Here is a 17,378-nt window from a genome sequence, read left to right as displayed (position 1 = left end):
CAGCAAAATCTGACAGACTGCCTTAGTTAATACGAGTGAGCTCCATGTTAGGGAATAGTTTCTCTTTATAGTGATCCTTTATGAATCATTCAGACATTTTGACGTGATTTGTAGATTTGCGAATAACACTACACACTGTAAAGGATCAATGATCCTGTTGCCTGCGACATTTTAGAAGTCCACCAAGTTGCATTAATTTCTGCCAAAAAGCTTATAGCGTAAATAATGTCTCTACTCCAAAGCTGCATTTTCATTTCTTATTTGCGTCCTATACATTTAGGTGCAGAACGTGTTATCACATTAAAGCTGGAAATACCCGGATCAATGCCGCCCCTCATTCAGGAAATGCTGGAGAACTCAGAAGGCCACGAGGCATCCAGTCCAAGTGAGAATGCACCAGTGCACAGTCGCAGCATCTCAACCAATCCAGATGAGGAACGGGTCAGCAAATGTGCGCAGGTGCAATAAGGCCTGACTCTCCATCAGACATTCCCAACACAATATGCACAGGGATGACAAGCAAGGAGCATCTTTAACAACCCCCATTGCTGAATTTGCAGAACCTAAAACGGGTTCCGTTCCCTCAGCAAGAAAAGACCAAGCTGGTTTCCATTTATATAAACCTATATACTTGCTGTTTACATTCTTAACTTTGCTGGACACTTACAAATAGAAGAAACCCACACTAAAGCAGCCACTTTACAGAACAAGAAATAAAGCTACGTCTATTTTCTCTTCCGATCATCAAAGTGCATGATCATTGAAGACTTTGTACATAACCTATTTACTGTTCTTTCTGCTGGATGTTCGGTGCTTTCCTTTGGTCTTGCATACATGAAATGATCAAGACAAGGTAAAAAAAATAAAAAAAAAATGTAAAAAACAAACAAAAAAGGACTGTTGTACGCGTCTATGTAAAGAACATAGACCGTCACATAGGTCAGAACATGCCCTCAACTGCATTGCGTTTATTTCCCTCCTCTCCTCTATCGGAGGAAGCTGTGGAAGAACTTTCACTACATTATCTGAAGCCAGTTTTGTATCTGAGTAACTGCCTGTTCCGTTAGAAGACATTTTATTGTAGAGTTGTCAATGTCACTTTAAGAAGGTGGATCAAACAGATGTGATTGTTTCGGTGGATGATATTTACAGCTGCAGTAATTGTAGCCTCAAAGGCACTTTCCAGTGTTACAATGTTTTTGTCGTTTTCCTTTTTTCATGTTTACCTGTTCACAAGCCATTAGAGAAATGTTTGTGTGTGGTTCACTACTTATGAGTGGGTATTGTATAAAAGGCTCCCCATATATTTCCCAGAATACATCTCTCCTGTGCACCACTCCTCAACTCACTACGACTCTGAAGTGTGAAGTTCTGAGAGTCCGGCTGAAGGACCATTTGGGCTACACGAGGACGGCAGAGCCTGCTAGGAGCTGCTATTCTTTAACACTAGCGGCAGCTGCAGGTTTTCTCAGCTGTTTATATACTACAACTATGGTATAATTAATCTGGTAGAATACTCTACATAACGAGTTGTAAGGTGTTACCATGTACAGACGAGAGATGTAACACGTAACTACTGTGGCGCTCCCATTGAACTGGCACAATATAGTAATTGCCTCAGCCCCCGCACTTCAAGGCCGCCCATTTCATGGTTTGAATCTGTTTGGATCACAGTGACCGTGATGCCACAGTAGGCGAGAACACATTGAAAGGTGTTTATAGGTCTCATTTAAAGCACTAGTAGAAATTTTGGGGGATATTTTAGCAAGTCTGTGATGTATTCTTCACTGGCTCGGTTTGTACATTGAGATTGTTTAACAATGCTTTCTATGTTCATATACTGTTTACCTTTTTTCCATGGAGTCTCCTGGCAAAGAATAAAATATATTTATTTTAAAACTTTCCAAGTAATCTTTACTCTTAATAGAAGACAACACAGAAGTTAGATTTCCATTTTTTTTAATGTTTTTCTCTTCATTTTAAAAAGCAGGGTTGCTGTGGTTTTTTTTCCCCCTCTGTATTTCATCAGGACAATTAAAATGTGTGCTTGAGCACGGCAGTCTAAAACATGTCGACAAGGCAAATTGGAACGAGTACATGACATTTCATGAGTAAAAAAGAGCAGAAAACTGTATGTGTAACAACAAATGTTAAAATGCCTACACGAGAATAAAAAACATCAAATACATTATCACATAAAATAAGACAATGTACAAAAGTCTGCAACAGGAGGGACAAAGGACTACACAAGATACTTTGTTGGAAAACATTTGGGTGCTCCTCGGGCCCATAACTAATACATAACAAAATCATCATCTTCATCAGACTCTGCAAAATATTTCACTTCTTTCCTGGCCCGGCCTGGCCTCTGTCGTGTCGCACTTTCAGAATTCACTTCTGATGGGAAGATGTCCACGTCTGAATCAACGTCAAATGTTGTTTTCTTAGATTTCTGGAGGGGAAAAAAAAATAAAATCAGGGAAAGAGCATCGTGAATGAACAAGATATGTACTGGCTCAGGCAGAAATGAGACAACATGGGAGCATACAGTGAAGGAAATAAGTATTTGATCCCTTGCTGATTTTGTAAGTTTGCCCACTGTCAAAGACATGAACAGTCTAGAATTTTTAGGCTAGGTCAATTTTACCAGTGAGAGATAGATATTAAAAAAAAAAAACAGAAAATCACATTGTCAAAATTATGTATATTTATTTGCATTGTGCACAGAGAAATAAGTATTTGATCCCTTTGGCAAACAAGGCTTAATACTTGGTGGCAAAACCCTTGTTGGCAAGCACAGCAGTCAGACGTTTTTTGTAGTTGATGATGAGGTTTGCACACATGTTAGATGGAATTTTGGCCCACTCCTCTTTGCAGATCATCTGTAAATCATTAAGATTGCGAGGCTGTCGCTTGGCAACTCAGATCTTCAGCTCCCTCCATAAGTTTTCGATGGGATTAAGGTCTGGAGACTGGCTAGGCCACTCCATGACCTTAATGTGCTTCTTTTTGAGCCACTCCTTTGTTGCCTTGGCTGTATGTTTCGGGTCATTGTCGTGCTGGAAGACCCAGCCACGAGCCATTTTTAATGTCCTGGTGGAGGGAAGGAGGTTGTCACTCAGGATGTGACAGTACATGGCTCCATCCATTCTCCCATTGATGCGGTGAAGTAGTCCTGTGCCCTTAGCAGAGAAACACCCCCAAAACATAATGTTTCCACCTCCATGCTTGACAGTGGGGACGGTGTTCTTTGGGTCATAGGCAGCATTTCTCTTCCTCCAAACACGGCGAGTTGAGTTAATGCCAAAGAGCTCAATTTTAGTCTCATCTGACCACAGCACCTTCTCCCAATCACTCTCAGAATCATCCAGATGTTCATTTGCAAACTTCAGACGGGCCTGTACATGTGCCTTCTTGAGCAGGGGGACCTTGCGGGCACTGCAGGATTTTAATCCATTACGGCGTAATGTATTACCAATGGTTTTCTTGGTGACTGTGGTCCCAGCTGCCTTGAGATCATTAACAAGTTCCCCCCGTGTAGTTTTCGGCTGAGCGCTCACCTTCCTCAGGATCAAGGATACCCCACGAGGTGAGATTTTGCATGGAGCCCCAGATCGATATCGATTGACAGTCATTTTGTATGTCTTCCATTTTCTTACTATTGCACCAACAGTTGTCTCCTTCTCACCCAGCGTCTTACTTATGGTTTTGTAGCCCATTCCAGCCTTGTGCAGGTCTATGATCTTGTCCCTGACATCCTTAGAAAGCTCTTTGGTCTTGCCCATGTTGTAGAAGTTAGAGTCAGACTGATTAATTGAGTCTGTGGACAGGAGTCTTTTATACAGGTATCCATGTAAGACAGCTGTCTTTAATGCAGGCACCAAGTTGATTTGGAGCGTGTAACTGGTCTGGAGGAGGCTGAACTCTTAATGGTTTGTAGGGGATCAAATACTTATTTCTCTGTGCACAATGCAAATAAATGTATATAATTTTGACAATGTGATTTTCAGTTTTTTTTTTCTTATATAATCTCTCTCTCACTGGTAAAAATAACCTAGCCTAAAAATTCTAGACTGTTCATGTCTTTGACAGTGGGCAAACTTACAAAATCAGCAAGGGATCAAATACTTATTTCCTCCACTGTATACTGAAACATGTTCTCCCACAAGAATAGGGGGGTGGGAGCTACAAACTGCTATATCTGGTTATAAAATATACCAATCACACAGAATTGTGCTAGCAAGAAAATTGCACATTAGACCAAAGATGACCAAAACAGTGGGGACTTTATTAAATGCACACTAAATTACCCCTTTTTTTCCAGTACTTTTATATTGATGGCCTAATCCATAGGTCATCAATGTCAGATCAATGGGGATCAGACTTCCAGAACCCCCACACTTCAGCTGACTAAAGGGGCCGTGGCGATAAACTCATTTGCCAGGCACATAAGATCTCCGCAGGCATCAAGTTATTTGTGACAAATCTCAGATCCAATCAAATGTCAACGGTAAACAAACCACGACATGTACAGCATCGTAGTGTAAACCGCCGTGTTCTTACCTTGCTCGGTGGGGGCTTTGAAGATTTTTTCCCAGGATTGTAATCCCCTTCATTTTCAGAATCAGATGCTTTTCTTTTCTTTCCTCTTCCTTTTGCTTTTGAACAAAGAATACACATTAGGTTTACTGAATATTGTTAGACAACACTGCCCCCTACTGATCGTTATTTCCAAGATATAAATTGCATTACCAATGAGCTCTTTTGGGGAAGTGAGGGGGCGGGGGTGGGGGGAGGGGGGGGGGGTTTTGAAAGAAAGACAATAGGGGAAATATATGTGACATTTGAGAAAAGTTCAAAAAAGAATCCATCACAAATCTAATTTAAAATAGTCTTGTACCTTGTATCATCTATATAGATAAATTCTACAAACATTACAGCTACTCATTGGTTTTCATTAAAAGAACCAACAATGGCACTAGTATTGGGGGCAGGTGATATATTTTCTATTTATATGTAGCCCTATTACAACAATAAAATGAATACTTCTGTAGGACTAAGGCTATATTCACTTTGGCGTTGAAGGATCTATCAGCAGTTCAGTCAGATTTGATCACAAGAATAACAGCACGCAGAACTATTCTCGCCATCCAAATCATGGAAACCACATTGTAAGTGAACGGAGTGTGTTGGGAAAACATTGTATCATTTACATTATTTGTGAAGACTTTGCTTGAACTGATGGATGAAATAAAGTTAATTAATAAATATATATATATTGATATAATCTCTCTCTGCAGCATTTAACCCCTTATGCTCAGAGAGATTTTTGGGATTTTTTCCTTTCACACTCCCCACCTTCCAAGAGTCATAACTCCTTTATCTGTCAATAGATGGGTGTGAGGGTTTATATTTTGCGGGAGTTGTAGTTTCTATTGGAACTATTTAAAGTACTATAGAATGTATTGGGAAACTGAAAGTTAATTCTTTGCGGGTTGAACTTGGAAAAAACTGCGATTCCTGCATTGTTTTTTGGGTTTCGTTTTTATGGTTTTCACCGTGCGGTAAAAACAACAACTTCACTTTATTCTGCGGCTCAATAAAATTGCGGTGATATCAAATTTGTATAGATTTTTTAAATATTTTACTAAAAAAAAAAAAAAATAGTTTCGTTTCACCACATTCAGAGAGGGCCATAACTTTATTTTTCCGTGCATTGAGCGGTGAGGGCTTATTTTTTGCAGGGCAAGCTGTAGTTTTGGTATTATTTGTTGGCACATACAACTTTTTGATCACTTTTTATTACATTTTTTGGAAGCTTAGTTTACCAAAAAAACAGATGGTCGGTTTGCATTTTTTCTTTTTTACGGCATTCATCGTGCGTGTTAACGCTTTATTGTAGTAGTTCAGACTTCTACGGACGCAGCAATACCAATTTTGTTTACTTTTTTTTATTTTTTACATTACTTTAGAGGAAAAATGGGAACAGGGTTTTTTGGAACTTTAAGGGCTTAACAGAGGCAGATTGGAGGCAGTCCTTGGGGCCTTCATTAGGCCCCAGGGATGCCATGACAAAAGTAGTCAATCACCGATCTCGTTGCGGGGGCAAAGGGGGTGGGCGCGATGAGCTGTCGTAGGGGGGTGCCCCCCTCTTTCTAACGCCTCAGATGCTGTTACTGGCAGTTAGTCCCGGGTGTCTGTTGTAAAACACAGCCAACACCCGCAGAATATGGAGCGCGCTCCATACTTCTCCCCCTGCACCAGGACGTATCGGTGCGTCCTGCTGCGTGAAGGGGTTAAGCAAAACCCTCTGCTGATAAGAGGACAGAAGAGAAAACCAGGATGCTCTATAGCTACTTGCTTTTGGGCGTTGTAGTTTTCTTTGGGGTTCCAAATTCCAAGTCAGAGTCTGAATTCACAAAAACCTCAGACTTCTTTGGCTTTGGCGGTCGTTTTTGTTTTGGGGTTCCATCTGAAGCGGTTTTTGCTGCAAATGTAAAGAAAGAGTAAAAGTGAAACATCTGGATCACTAATAAGAATACGAAGAGTTTTACTGCACGGATATACTGATCTTTAGTTTATCAAGAAGCCCACAATTCTTTAATCCATTCACTGATTTACGCTTACTGTACATAGGAAGAAATCGAACAATCAGTGGCCGGAAGAGCGGCAGCTTATGAACGAGAGTGACTCTTCTCTAGCTGCGCGGGCAGCACGCTGCCAAGGATTAAAGCAGAAGTTGTCAAAATCTACTTAACATTAGCACATAAGTGACAGACGGCTAAAATCAGAGGGGGCAGAATAACGGAGGGGGCAGATTCCCTTTACAGCAGTAGCCAATGAAAGATAAAGAGAAATAACATATTGGGGAGCGATGTCCCTTAGGCCTTATTCACATGAGCATTGAAAATGGCCGTCACATGGACCTATGTCATTTATTGCGGCTGTTCACACGGAGCGTGTGAAGGGTCCGTGAAAAAATAGGACGTCCTATTTTTTTGCGCTTCACGCATCTCTCCATAGACTCTAGGTTTGCAACGCTCATGTGAATCCAGCCTTAATGAAGGGACTTTACAGTCCTCCATTCATTAAGGTCCCAGAGAAAACTATTCATTTTCTAAGCAGCAATGACCCTGTAGCACCAAAGACTGCAAAGGCAAACTGCCGAGGTGATCATGAACCACTGAAATGTACTGCACATCTAGAGCCACGAAGTACGGAGCCCGATGAGTCAGACCAGACACAAACGCCACAGGGGCATGACGACAGATATATAGCAGATATAAGGAACCTGTCTAGGCCTCAAGCACGAGCGTGTAAATTACAAAGTGAATTTAAGGCATTTTTTTAAATGTATTTTGTGCCATATACCTCATTGTATTCCCGCTAAATGCATTACTACTGTATGGTGAATAGGATTGTGTACACATGGCCCTAATTCTGACGTCGTAGCACTGGCAGCATGTGGTGTTTGTTTCAGATTGCCTTGTCTGCAATATTCCAGCTGTTGCTTCAGTGCTTCAATGTTTGGTGTCCATTACATTCACTTAACACCAGACACAAGAATGCTCTAGATGTGGGCCATGATGTGACACAATGTCGTAGATTAACCAATGATGTTGCTAGTACAGGTCCTAGTACAATGTAAAAAATATAACATTTGGAAAGATTTCATGCCCTAGAATGCAGGCTGAGCTGTTGAGGTGATCAGCAGACCCAAGGGGTCATCTCATGGCAAGACGCTGGTTTGTGTAAGTAATAAAAGATAGATATTTATTCAATAAATACATATCCAGCTTACTCCTAATAGAACCCACGAGAGAATAAGAAGGAAAAAGCAGTAATCCAGACTACAGGCTATTCCATTCTAGAGAAGCTCGTGCTTCCTGCACCTCCGCAGACTAATCTCTAGCCTGTTTTATCTCTTCCACCCTCTGCTTTCAGATCTGATCACAGTGGCAAAAATGTATCACGGTTATATACTTTATACTCAAGACTAACATACCGCTGTCAAACACCTGTTCACCGCTTTACCAGTAGGTGGGCCTTCATAAGGTGTTTGACAATGGAACTAATGTATACGTTTTCAGACCTACAGATTTGAATGATTCCAGTTATGTCTAGTTATACTAGACATAACTGGAAACTTGTAAATGAAATAAAGGAACTAGAATAGTTTCTGAATTTGATCACCGTTACCTTTTTTAGTGGAGGATTTGCTTGCTGGTTTTTCTGTAGATTTGAAGCTGAATGTTGAAGAGTAGAGGGGAGACGGCTCATCATCCTCTTCATCATCACTGTTGATTTTGGGAACATCTTCTACTAAAAAAAAATAATAAATCAAATCAACCCGTCCTGCAACAACCTGAACGGCTATGTAGAACTTTGAAGTTTCATTTTGCTACGTGTGAACGCAGACCAAGGGTTGCTGCTTGGAATCAATGGTTTATCTGCACTTCAGACATTCATGTATACAATGTATCGTGGCCACAGGAAGCCAATAGAATAATGAATGTGTAAAAGAGTATGAAGCAATTCCAAATTAAGATACATAAATCAAGATATTTGCACTTACTCAACACCTTATGTAGATTGCGAACGAAAAGTTAACTTTATAGTATTACCTTGTTTTTTTTTAGGAGACGTTTTGCTGGTTGTTTTTTCTGAAGATTTGTAGCTGAATGGTGAGGAGTAGAGAGGTGAAGATTCACCATCATCACTGTTATATTTTGTGATGTCATCTGATAAACAGAGATAATTTCAAGATTTATAAAAAACGCAATTCTCCATTTGTAAAGCCATTATATACTCGGCTCCAACAAGCATTACAGTTTTGATTTGTGCTTGAAGGGAAGATTCACCTCTTCTGACGTATCATGAGACATGTCAGTCGTCATCAGTGCGGGTTTGAGATCTAGGACTCTGGATTTTTGGTCTCTTCCGTTTTGGTGAGTTTGATACGATATATGCATTTAGACAGGTAGAAGTGGCATGTATGAAGTCTGCACATCTTGGCCTTATAGGTTTAGGACATGTTGTGCGTCTAAGGCTCTGCTTGGCTCAAACTTGGCCACAAACATGAATTTCTATGTATTTTACAAAATGTTGCGCTTTGATACAAAATTGCACAGAGTGTAAAGTGCTGGGTGACATTTTTACAATGTGACCGGTGTCTACTTTTAGAAAATCCATGAGTATGGAGGTATAATATAATTTTATTTGTGTATGTCAAAAGTGTGAAAATTGTCCTGACAGCGAAAGGTTAAGTTGCACATAAGTGTGCACCGCAATGCTATTCTATGGATATTTTAGTTGTGTGACCAAAGCCTTATTATTATTATAAAAGAAAAAAAAATAATTACCATCATCTACTTTAGTAGAAAATGAAGTGGAAGAAAATATATCGTCGACATCTTTTTTCTTCGGTGTTTCTGTTGGCTTTCTATACGGGGTAATAAAGAGGAAAAAAAAAAAAAGACACTTTAGGGATCCCATGAATATTTGGAAATATTAAACTTAAAAAGGTGCGGTCACTGGAACCGAATCTATGAAGAAGAAGAGAGCAGCTACATACTCTGTGGATTTTGTGGATTTGAAAGATGAGAAATCATATTCATCTTTTTCTGGACTGTCTGCATGGGCATCATCATCATTATTATCATCATCATCTTCATTATCATCATCATTTTGATTGTTTGGAATTGGAGATGATCTTGGTTTAAAGTCATTCAGGGTATTATTATTATTACTAATAATTCGATCATCATCGTCATCATCATCTGCCTCTTCTTCTGAAAAGTCAAATGTGTACTTCGGTCTCTCAGCTGGGAAGGAAAAATGATGAGATCAGATTAGGGCTAGTTTATATATATTTTATATCACACTATTTAACACGTAAGGGTCAGATTATCAATCCTAACCCGATAGTGACCACCCATAGTTGTTTTTACGGCGGTCACCGACGGGCTCTATACAGCGGCAGTAGCCTTTTTACGGCGCTGCATCAAAATAAATTACCACCGCCTGTCCGTTTTATACTGACCGGCAGTAATACACTGCAATACAGAAGTATTGCAGTGTATTATAATAGCGATCAGATGATCGCACAGTAAAGCGCTACATCAGAATAAATTAACACCGCCGGGAGTAGGTAAATCTGCCTCTCTCAGCTAAAAAATAAAACCCAGTTTTTCCCCTTACAAAATGCTTTATTATAAAAAATAAAAATAAAAAAGCTAAGAAATCACATATATTTAGTATTGCCTCGTCCATAGCGACCCCACCTATAAAGCTATTACATTATTTAACCAGCACGGTGAACGCCGTAAAAAAGTAAAATAAAAAACTATGCCAGAATTACTGTTTTCTGTGAATCCTGCCTTCAAAAAAATGTGATAAAAAGTGATCAAAAAGTCGCATCTACTCCAAGATGGTACCAATAAAAACTACAAGTCGTCCCGCAAAAAAAAAAAGCCCTCATACAGCTGCTTCGGCAGAAAAAGCAAAAAAAACTCCTGGCTCCTAAAATATGGCGACACAAAAACAAAATTTTGGAAAAAAAAAAAAAAGTGTTTACTGTGTAAAAGTAGTAAAACATAAGAAAACGATATAAATTTGGCATCGCCGCAATCGTAACGACCCACTGAATAAAGTTATATTATTTATACCACACGGTAAACAGCGTAAATTGTGGTGAAATTGCTGGGGTTTTTTTCACCCCCCCCCCCCAAAAAAAAAGTTAATCAATAAATTATATGTACACCAAAATGGTGCTATTAAAAAATACAACTTACAAGACCTTATACAGATATGTTGATGCAAAAATAAAAAAGTTATAGCTCTTTGAATGAGACGATGGAAGAACGTAAAAAATAGCTTGGTCATTAAGACCTAAAATCGGCTGGTCATTAAGGGGTTGTCCGGGCACGGGACGATTTTTCACACTGATGATCTATCCACAGGACCCCCACCGATCATATACTAATGGTCTATAGAAGTATATGATCGGTGGGGGTCCGACACCCTGACCCCGCAACGATCAGTTGCCCCAGCTGCCTCCCGGCACCGGATGCTGTTCCCAGCTGCTTTAGGCCTCGTTTACACGAGCGTGATATACGTGCGTGCGACGTGAGTGCTTTTCACGCGTGTCGTACGAACCTATATTAGTCTATGGGGCAGTGCAGACAGTCCGTGAGTTTTGCGCAGCGTGAGTGTGCTGAAAAAAACTCACGACATGTCCTATATTTGTGCGCTGTTTGCGCATCACGCACCCATTAAAGTCAATGGGTGCGTGAAAACCACGCATGCCGCACGGAAGTACTTTCGTGCGAACTGCGTGATTCGCGCAACAGCTGTCAAACTCTGAATTCAAACAGAAAAGCACCACATGATTTTCTGTTTACAAACATCCAAACGGAGTGTGATAATGATGGCGGCTGCGCGAAAATCACACAGCCGCGCATCATACGGGGCTGACACACGGAGCTGTTAAGTGCCTTTTGCGCACGCAAAACGGCGCATTTTTTGCGTACGCAAAACGCACACGCTCATCTAAATGAGGCCTTCGGCTCAGGACATCTCCAGGCAAGTCCACTGGATTTAATGAAAATCTGTCTATACAGACATTAAAGATTTAACACACACACAAAATAAATTAAAAAAAACAGTCAATTTGCATTATCAATAGAATATTTTTCAGTTCACATTTATACATCTTATTTGTTCAGCTGTAGACACTAGACTCTTAAAATAATTCAGGATAATAATGAAAACTATGCATGGTATAACTTTTTTTTGATATACAGTTGTATTGAAAAGTGTCATTGACTTCCCTTTTACATTCAATTGGGGCTGTGTGATCCGATGTATCAAAGGAGTATATATATATATATATATATATATATATATACACACACACACACACACTGACAGTACACCACAGTCGTGCCTTAGAAATCTTCACTTCTAAACTTACCTGCTGCTCTCCTCAGTAAGGAATCTCGGGGTATAACTACAGGTTCTACGACCTCCGCTTCTTCTATATCACTGTCTGACTTGAGTTCATCTTCTGACCAGGGGTTCCTTTTCTTCCCTTTCTTGACTGAGGGTTTTGGAGTCAGAGAATTCTTTTTAGCTCGAGGACCTAAGAAAGCAAAATGCAACAAAGACAAAGTATGGAGTATATTCTAGAGAAAACTATTTCATGAAATTTATATTTTAAAGAAGAGCTCCACATTTTTTTCCATCACTGCACCCACCGCCTAATGGTTTATCCAGCTCTGGACTTTTTATGTATATTGTAGTTCCTTCCCTGCAGTTCTGTATCCTCTCCTGATCAGATACCATCTTGGATGTTAGATTTCCACTATGCTATCAATCCCATGAGGCCTCAGAACCGCATCACATGAGCAGCTAACGCCAGTACAATTTCTGTCTGCTGGTAGGACACCGATAGCAGCCAATCGAAGGGCTGAGCTGTCATGTTGTATTTCTGGCATGATGCCAGAAATAAGATTTTTTTGGCTGCATCGGTCATATGCTGCCGGCATGTAAGCAACCACTGGGAGCGCTGCCGGCACAGCAGCACCAGATGACCGGTGGAAAGATAGGCGAGCACGGATTGTTTAATTCGTGTCATCTGCAGCCATTAGTTAAAATGAAAAATCGGGATACTGGATAACCCCTTTTTAGATGAACTAATATATACAGTGACAGATTACATTGTATGGAGGTTTATATAGCGGTTTTGATACATTCTAAACTGGACAGTTTTTTGACAGCTGTGTAAATGGCACACCGCACATCTGGGGTACATTATCGCATTGGCCAGAAAAGTGCATAAGAAGGTACCCCAAGTTTGTATTTGAGGTGCAGTTAAAACCGATCCAAAACCGGCGTATGTTTTTACTGTAATTTGATACATTTTTCTAAGCAGCTGCATTTTTTTAACGCAATTGCATTGAAAAATGCAACGAGACGCATGCGGTTATAACACACTTGTGTGCCTGACTAGCTTGGCGTCTGCAGGTTGCGCATTGGTGGAGCCACTAGCAATATTGTTTAGTGTTCCAGATGTAAATGAGCACATGCAAATTATACTCAATACAAAAAAGGTCAGACATGTAACAACGGAGTCATTTCACATACCAGGCTCCTTTTCTTTCCTTTCCCGCTTTGGCTTTAGGGGCTTTACTGGAGTGGTGGTCTGCGAGTCTTCTCCACCTTCCTCTGCTGCTGCGGTTCCAAACTCATCATCAAACTCTAGTTTCAGTGCTAAAGAGTCCATTTCACCCTGCAAAAGCGGGAAAAAAACAAAACAAAAAAAAAAACGAAGTATAAAATAGTCATTGTGCGTTGTAAAACAAAAGGTATTTTACACTTACAGAAGACCGAGCGTCCTCACCTTCTTCTTCTTCAGCATCTTCTTACTAACATCAGCTTTCATTGCACTAATCTGGGGCTCTATTCTTCTCCCGTACATTGACGGCAACGTCTCATCCAGCCGCAACTTCTTCATTTTTGGTTTGCCTACTTTACCCTTTATTGCTTTGCTTGCCATTCCAGCTAAAGCGTCATCTTTTTCCTGGGCCTCCACTTTCTAAACAAAGAAAAGAAAATAATTTTGAAGTCTCCGAGACACAGTGGAAACTTGAAAAAAAAAAAAAGAATAAATGCACACAGACTAGGGTCCCAAACTATATATCCAATAGCCAAAAACGCTATAGAATATACCAAAGGTCTTTAAAAAAGATTTACCTTGGGAGTCGCATTCAAAATACAGAAGGTTGCGTACAGCCACATTTTTTATTATTAAAAGGGTTGTCCGGTTTCAGTAAATCAAATTGTGTTTTTTTTTGTATAATGAAATGTTCTACAATTTTCCAATATACTTTCTGTATTCATTTCTTACGTAGTTTCAGGATCTCTGCTTGCTGTTATTCAGTAGGAACTTTTATTTTTTACTTCCAGTGGATACACATTCTGTACATGTTCGTGTGATGGATCTCTAGAAGACACAGCTCTGATACACACACTGTGACCATCCGAGCACCTAGGAGTCCATCACATGACCATGGACAGAATTTTATCCACTGCAAGTAAACAATGAATGTTCCTACTGAACAACAACAAGCAGAGAACCTGAAAACCCATAAGGAATAAATACAGAGAGTACATTAGAAAGTTGTAGAAAACTTTTAATCAAACAAAAAAGTTAAAATTTGCTGAAACCGGACAAGACCCTTTAACCCCTTGACGCACCGGCACGTCATGGTGCAGGAGGAGAAGTATGGAGCTCCATATACTGCGGGTGTCGGCTGTGACACTGGGGAGTAACGGCCAGGAACAGCGATCCCACTGCTCTTGGCCGTTTAACCACTCAAATGATGTAGTCAATTGCGACCGCAGCATCTGAGGTGTTATAGAGAGGGGGGGCGCACCCCTCCAACAGCTCATCGGTGGCCCCGTAGCACGATCGAGGGTCGCCAATAGTTGTCACGGCAGCACAGGAACCTAATGAAGGCCCCCAGGACTGCCTTCACTCTGCCTCTGTTAAGCCCTGCATGTGGCAGGGCTTAACAGAAGCCTGTAAAAATAACTATACACTGCAATACATTAGTATTGCAGTGTATTGTACCAGCGATCGAATGATCGCTGGTTCACGGCCCCTAGGGGGACTAATGAAATGTGCAAAAAAAAAAAGTTTAAAAAGTTCAATAAACCCGGCTTTTCCTCTAAAGTAATGTAAAAAATAAAACAAAATTAGTATTGCTGCGTACCTAATAGTCAGAACTATAATAATATGGCATTATTTAATTCGCTCAGTGAACGCCGTAAAAAGGAGAAAATATAAAAGATCGGAATCGCTGTTTTTTGGTCAACCTAGCGATAAAAAATGTTTTAATAAAAAGTGATCAAAAAGTCGTATGTACCAATAAAAACCACTGCTCGTGCCGCAAAAAAATAAGCCCTCGTACCGCTGAATGGACAAAGAAATAAAAAAGTTATGGCTTACAGAATGTGGCGACACGTCATTTTTTCATTCAAACAAATATTTTTGTCTTTGTAAAAAGAGTAAAACATTAAGAAAACTGTATAAATTTGGTATCACCGTAATCGCATTGACCAGCAGAATAAAGTAAAATTATTGTTTTTGACGCTCGATGAAAGCCGTAAAAACTAAACGCAAAGTAAAATGGAGGAATCCGTGTTTACCATTCCACAAAGATTATTTTTTTTCCATTTCCCAGTACACTGTAACGGTGCCAGTAGAAACTACAACTCCTCCCGCAAAAAATAAGCCCCCACACCGCTCCATTGACAGAAAAATAAAAAACACTTCACTGAAAAGACCTTAACAGAGTATATTTTATATTTATTCAACATCAGACACCGAGGAGCACATTTTTCTCAGGGCTCGTCTGACTTACTCCCTTTCACTTGTGAACATTGCGTTTTAACAATCGGTCATTTTCTGACTACAGATTCCCTTACAAACGAACAAAGTGAAAACTCACATCAAGCTCTTCAATGAAAGCCGCTAAATCTTCTTTCCAGAGGTCGGACGGAGATTTTCTCTTTATGTCGTTCAGCTCCTTCCCCTAAAACATAAATACACTTAACATTGTTGTTTTTTTTTAACACATTATATTCTCCCAAACAGACCAGCAAGAAAAGTGCTCCCCACTCACGTAATAATTTAGAGTTGGCGATGACCTAGAATATTTTGAGAAAAACAGAAAACGAATGGTTCTTGGCCACTTTAACGAGGCAAAAGTAACAAAACAAAAAAAAGAAGACTACTCACATTTTTGACTGGGGTATATAAATTCCACACAAAAAACTAGTTTCAAATCTAGTTCCCTTGCGCCCCCCGCTGCCCTGAGTGACTTCTGTAGCGCCAGAGGAATCACACGTTGGTTTCTCAGTCATGCTACTTGCATAACCGAGACAAAAGGTATGAATCCACTGCCCTACCTAGATCACTCGGGCAGTAGTTTTGAGGCCTCGAAACTGCCGACAGATTCCCTTTAACCAATCACATCCATTAATGCTCAGCAGTGAGGCCACATGACCGGTCATGTAAAGGAAGCTGACAAATTATGCATTTAAGCGAGCCGTGTACGTACAAAGAACGAGCATTGCGTGACATTTGCTCATTAATTCTATATTACTGCAAAATGTATGAATAAATATATGAATGTTATGGTGTCAGCACTGCCTGCTCAATTACAATTTGAATCACATCATTTTGAAAAGGAGCAGTTTTATGTATCGTGCAAAGTATAGCGGACCATACACATCAGCTCAAAGAGGAGAGCATTCATGTTCGTAATATTCACGGGACAGTTAGCGGTCGGATGAACGAGTGTTCGGCCGACAGTTCTCATGTGTATGGTCAGCTCTACTGCGATTAATAAAAAAAAACAAAAAACAAGCAAGGCTAATAACCATAGACACAGGTTTAGCAGTTTAGATCTCAGAGAGGAAGACTGACTAAATGGTAAATTTACTATAAGTCATGTGATAAAAAACAAAGATTAGTTAGTACTATAAAGCTAACATTAGTACTATACCTTCATATCCCTCTGTCTAATCAGATCATCAACTTTCTCCTTTGAAAGACTCCACAGAGACATGTTGAGAATGTAGTTAAAATCTGGCCCTGATGTGGTGCCCGAATCTGAAGAATTGTCCTCGTTCTGATCTAGGATATCATCTTCCTCTGTAGACTGTGCAGACATCAGATGATCAGCAGGATATTTATCAGATTTGTACGTCATGATCAATCGCGGAAATAAGCGAATGAGCCAAGGGGTGAGGAAAATACTGCCCGCTATCAAGCCAAAAACACATTCTGCCTACCTTCTCCTGGGCTTCTTTCCACGCTTTAACAGGATCAGACTCAAAGCCCTTCTGCAACAACATCTGAATGAGTTCTCTTTTGGACTTATTTTCTAAAAAATAAAAAAGGAGCATTAACCAACTATATACTAGCAGTTCTGGTCATACGTTATTATTTCTGTAGGCAGTCAGTCAAATATGCAGCTGCTATTAATAGTTTAGATATAAGGAAAGTCTTACAGGCAATGAGCTGCTCCTATGCAGGAAGTTTTGAGAAAGTTTTGCAAAGAAATCAGATTTTTATTCAATATCAAATCATTCATAAAGAGGAGAAGTTTGTTCAGCAGCCGCAACTTAACCCTTTAAAGACCCAGCCATTTTTCTTTTTTACATTTTAGTTTTTTACTCCCCGCCTTCCAAGAGGCATAACTTTTTTCTTTTTGCGTCTATAGAGCGGTGCGAGGGCTTATTTTTTGCGGGGGGAGTTGTAGTTTCTATTTAAAGTACCACATAATGTACTGGTAGACTGAAAAAAA

At 40.0% G+C, this 17,378-nt stretch overlaps 2 protein-coding genes across 10 annotated transcripts in view; one reads left to right on the top strand and one right to left on the bottom strand.

Annotated features, from left to right (window-relative positions):
* The window catches only part of RARB (retinoic acid receptor beta), a 646,418-nt gene extending 644,519 nt beyond the window's left edge, over positions 1 to 1,899 (top strand). For all 8 annotated transcript variants that reach the window (XM_075827191.1, XM_075827194.1, XM_075827189.1 and 5 more), the window contains one exon: positions 281 to 1,899. In XM_075827191.1, coding sequence (XP_075683306.1) covers positions 281 to 468 — 188 coding nt within the window. In that variant the 3' untranslated portion in view covers positions 469 to 1,899. The remainder of the gene's footprint in view (positions 1 to 280) is intronic.
* Positions 1,900 to 1,942: 43 nt separating this feature from the next.
* TOP2B (DNA topoisomerase II beta) overlaps positions 1,943 to 17,378 on the bottom strand; it is a 94,354-nt gene continuing 78,918 nt past the window's right edge. Inside the window, exons 25-37 of one of the 2 annotated variants that reach the window (XM_075827188.1) lie at positions 16,864 to 16,955; positions 16,575 to 16,730; positions 15,516 to 15,599; positions 13,403 to 13,597; positions 13,147 to 13,291; positions 11,975 to 12,142; positions 9,575 to 9,824; positions 9,363 to 9,442; positions 8,625 to 8,741; positions 8,200 to 8,319; positions 6,362 to 6,487; positions 4,564 to 4,658; positions 1,943 to 2,452 (exon numbers count right to left, since the gene is read on the bottom strand). In XM_075827188.1, the coding sequence (XP_075683303.1) occupies positions 2,294 to 2,452; positions 4,564 to 4,658; positions 6,362 to 6,487; positions 8,200 to 8,319; positions 8,625 to 8,741; positions 9,363 to 9,442; positions 9,575 to 9,824; positions 11,975 to 12,142; positions 13,147 to 13,291; positions 13,403 to 13,597; positions 15,516 to 15,599; positions 16,575 to 16,730; positions 16,864 to 16,955 (1,787 nt within the window). In that variant the 3' untranslated portion in view covers positions 1,943 to 2,293. Of the gene's footprint in view, positions 2,453 to 4,563; positions 4,659 to 6,361; positions 6,488 to 8,199; positions 8,323 to 8,624; positions 8,742 to 9,362; positions 9,443 to 9,574; positions 9,825 to 11,974; positions 12,143 to 13,146; positions 13,292 to 13,402; positions 13,598 to 15,515; positions 15,600 to 16,574; positions 16,731 to 16,863; positions 16,956 to 17,378 lie in introns of both variants that reach the window. The other variant, XM_075827186.1, reaches the window with a different exon arrangement.

Source organism: Rhinoderma darwinii, chromosome 5 (genome assembly GCF_050947455.1).
Source record: "Rhinoderma darwinii isolate aRhiDar2 chromosome 5, aRhiDar2.hap1, whole genome shotgun sequence".
Lineage (NCBI taxonomy): Eukaryota > Metazoa > Chordata > Amphibia > Anura > Rhinodermatidae > Rhinoderma > Rhinoderma darwinii.
The sequence above is the reverse complement of the archived record's forward strand: the minus strand, read 5'-3'. Positions and strand labels throughout refer to the sequence as shown.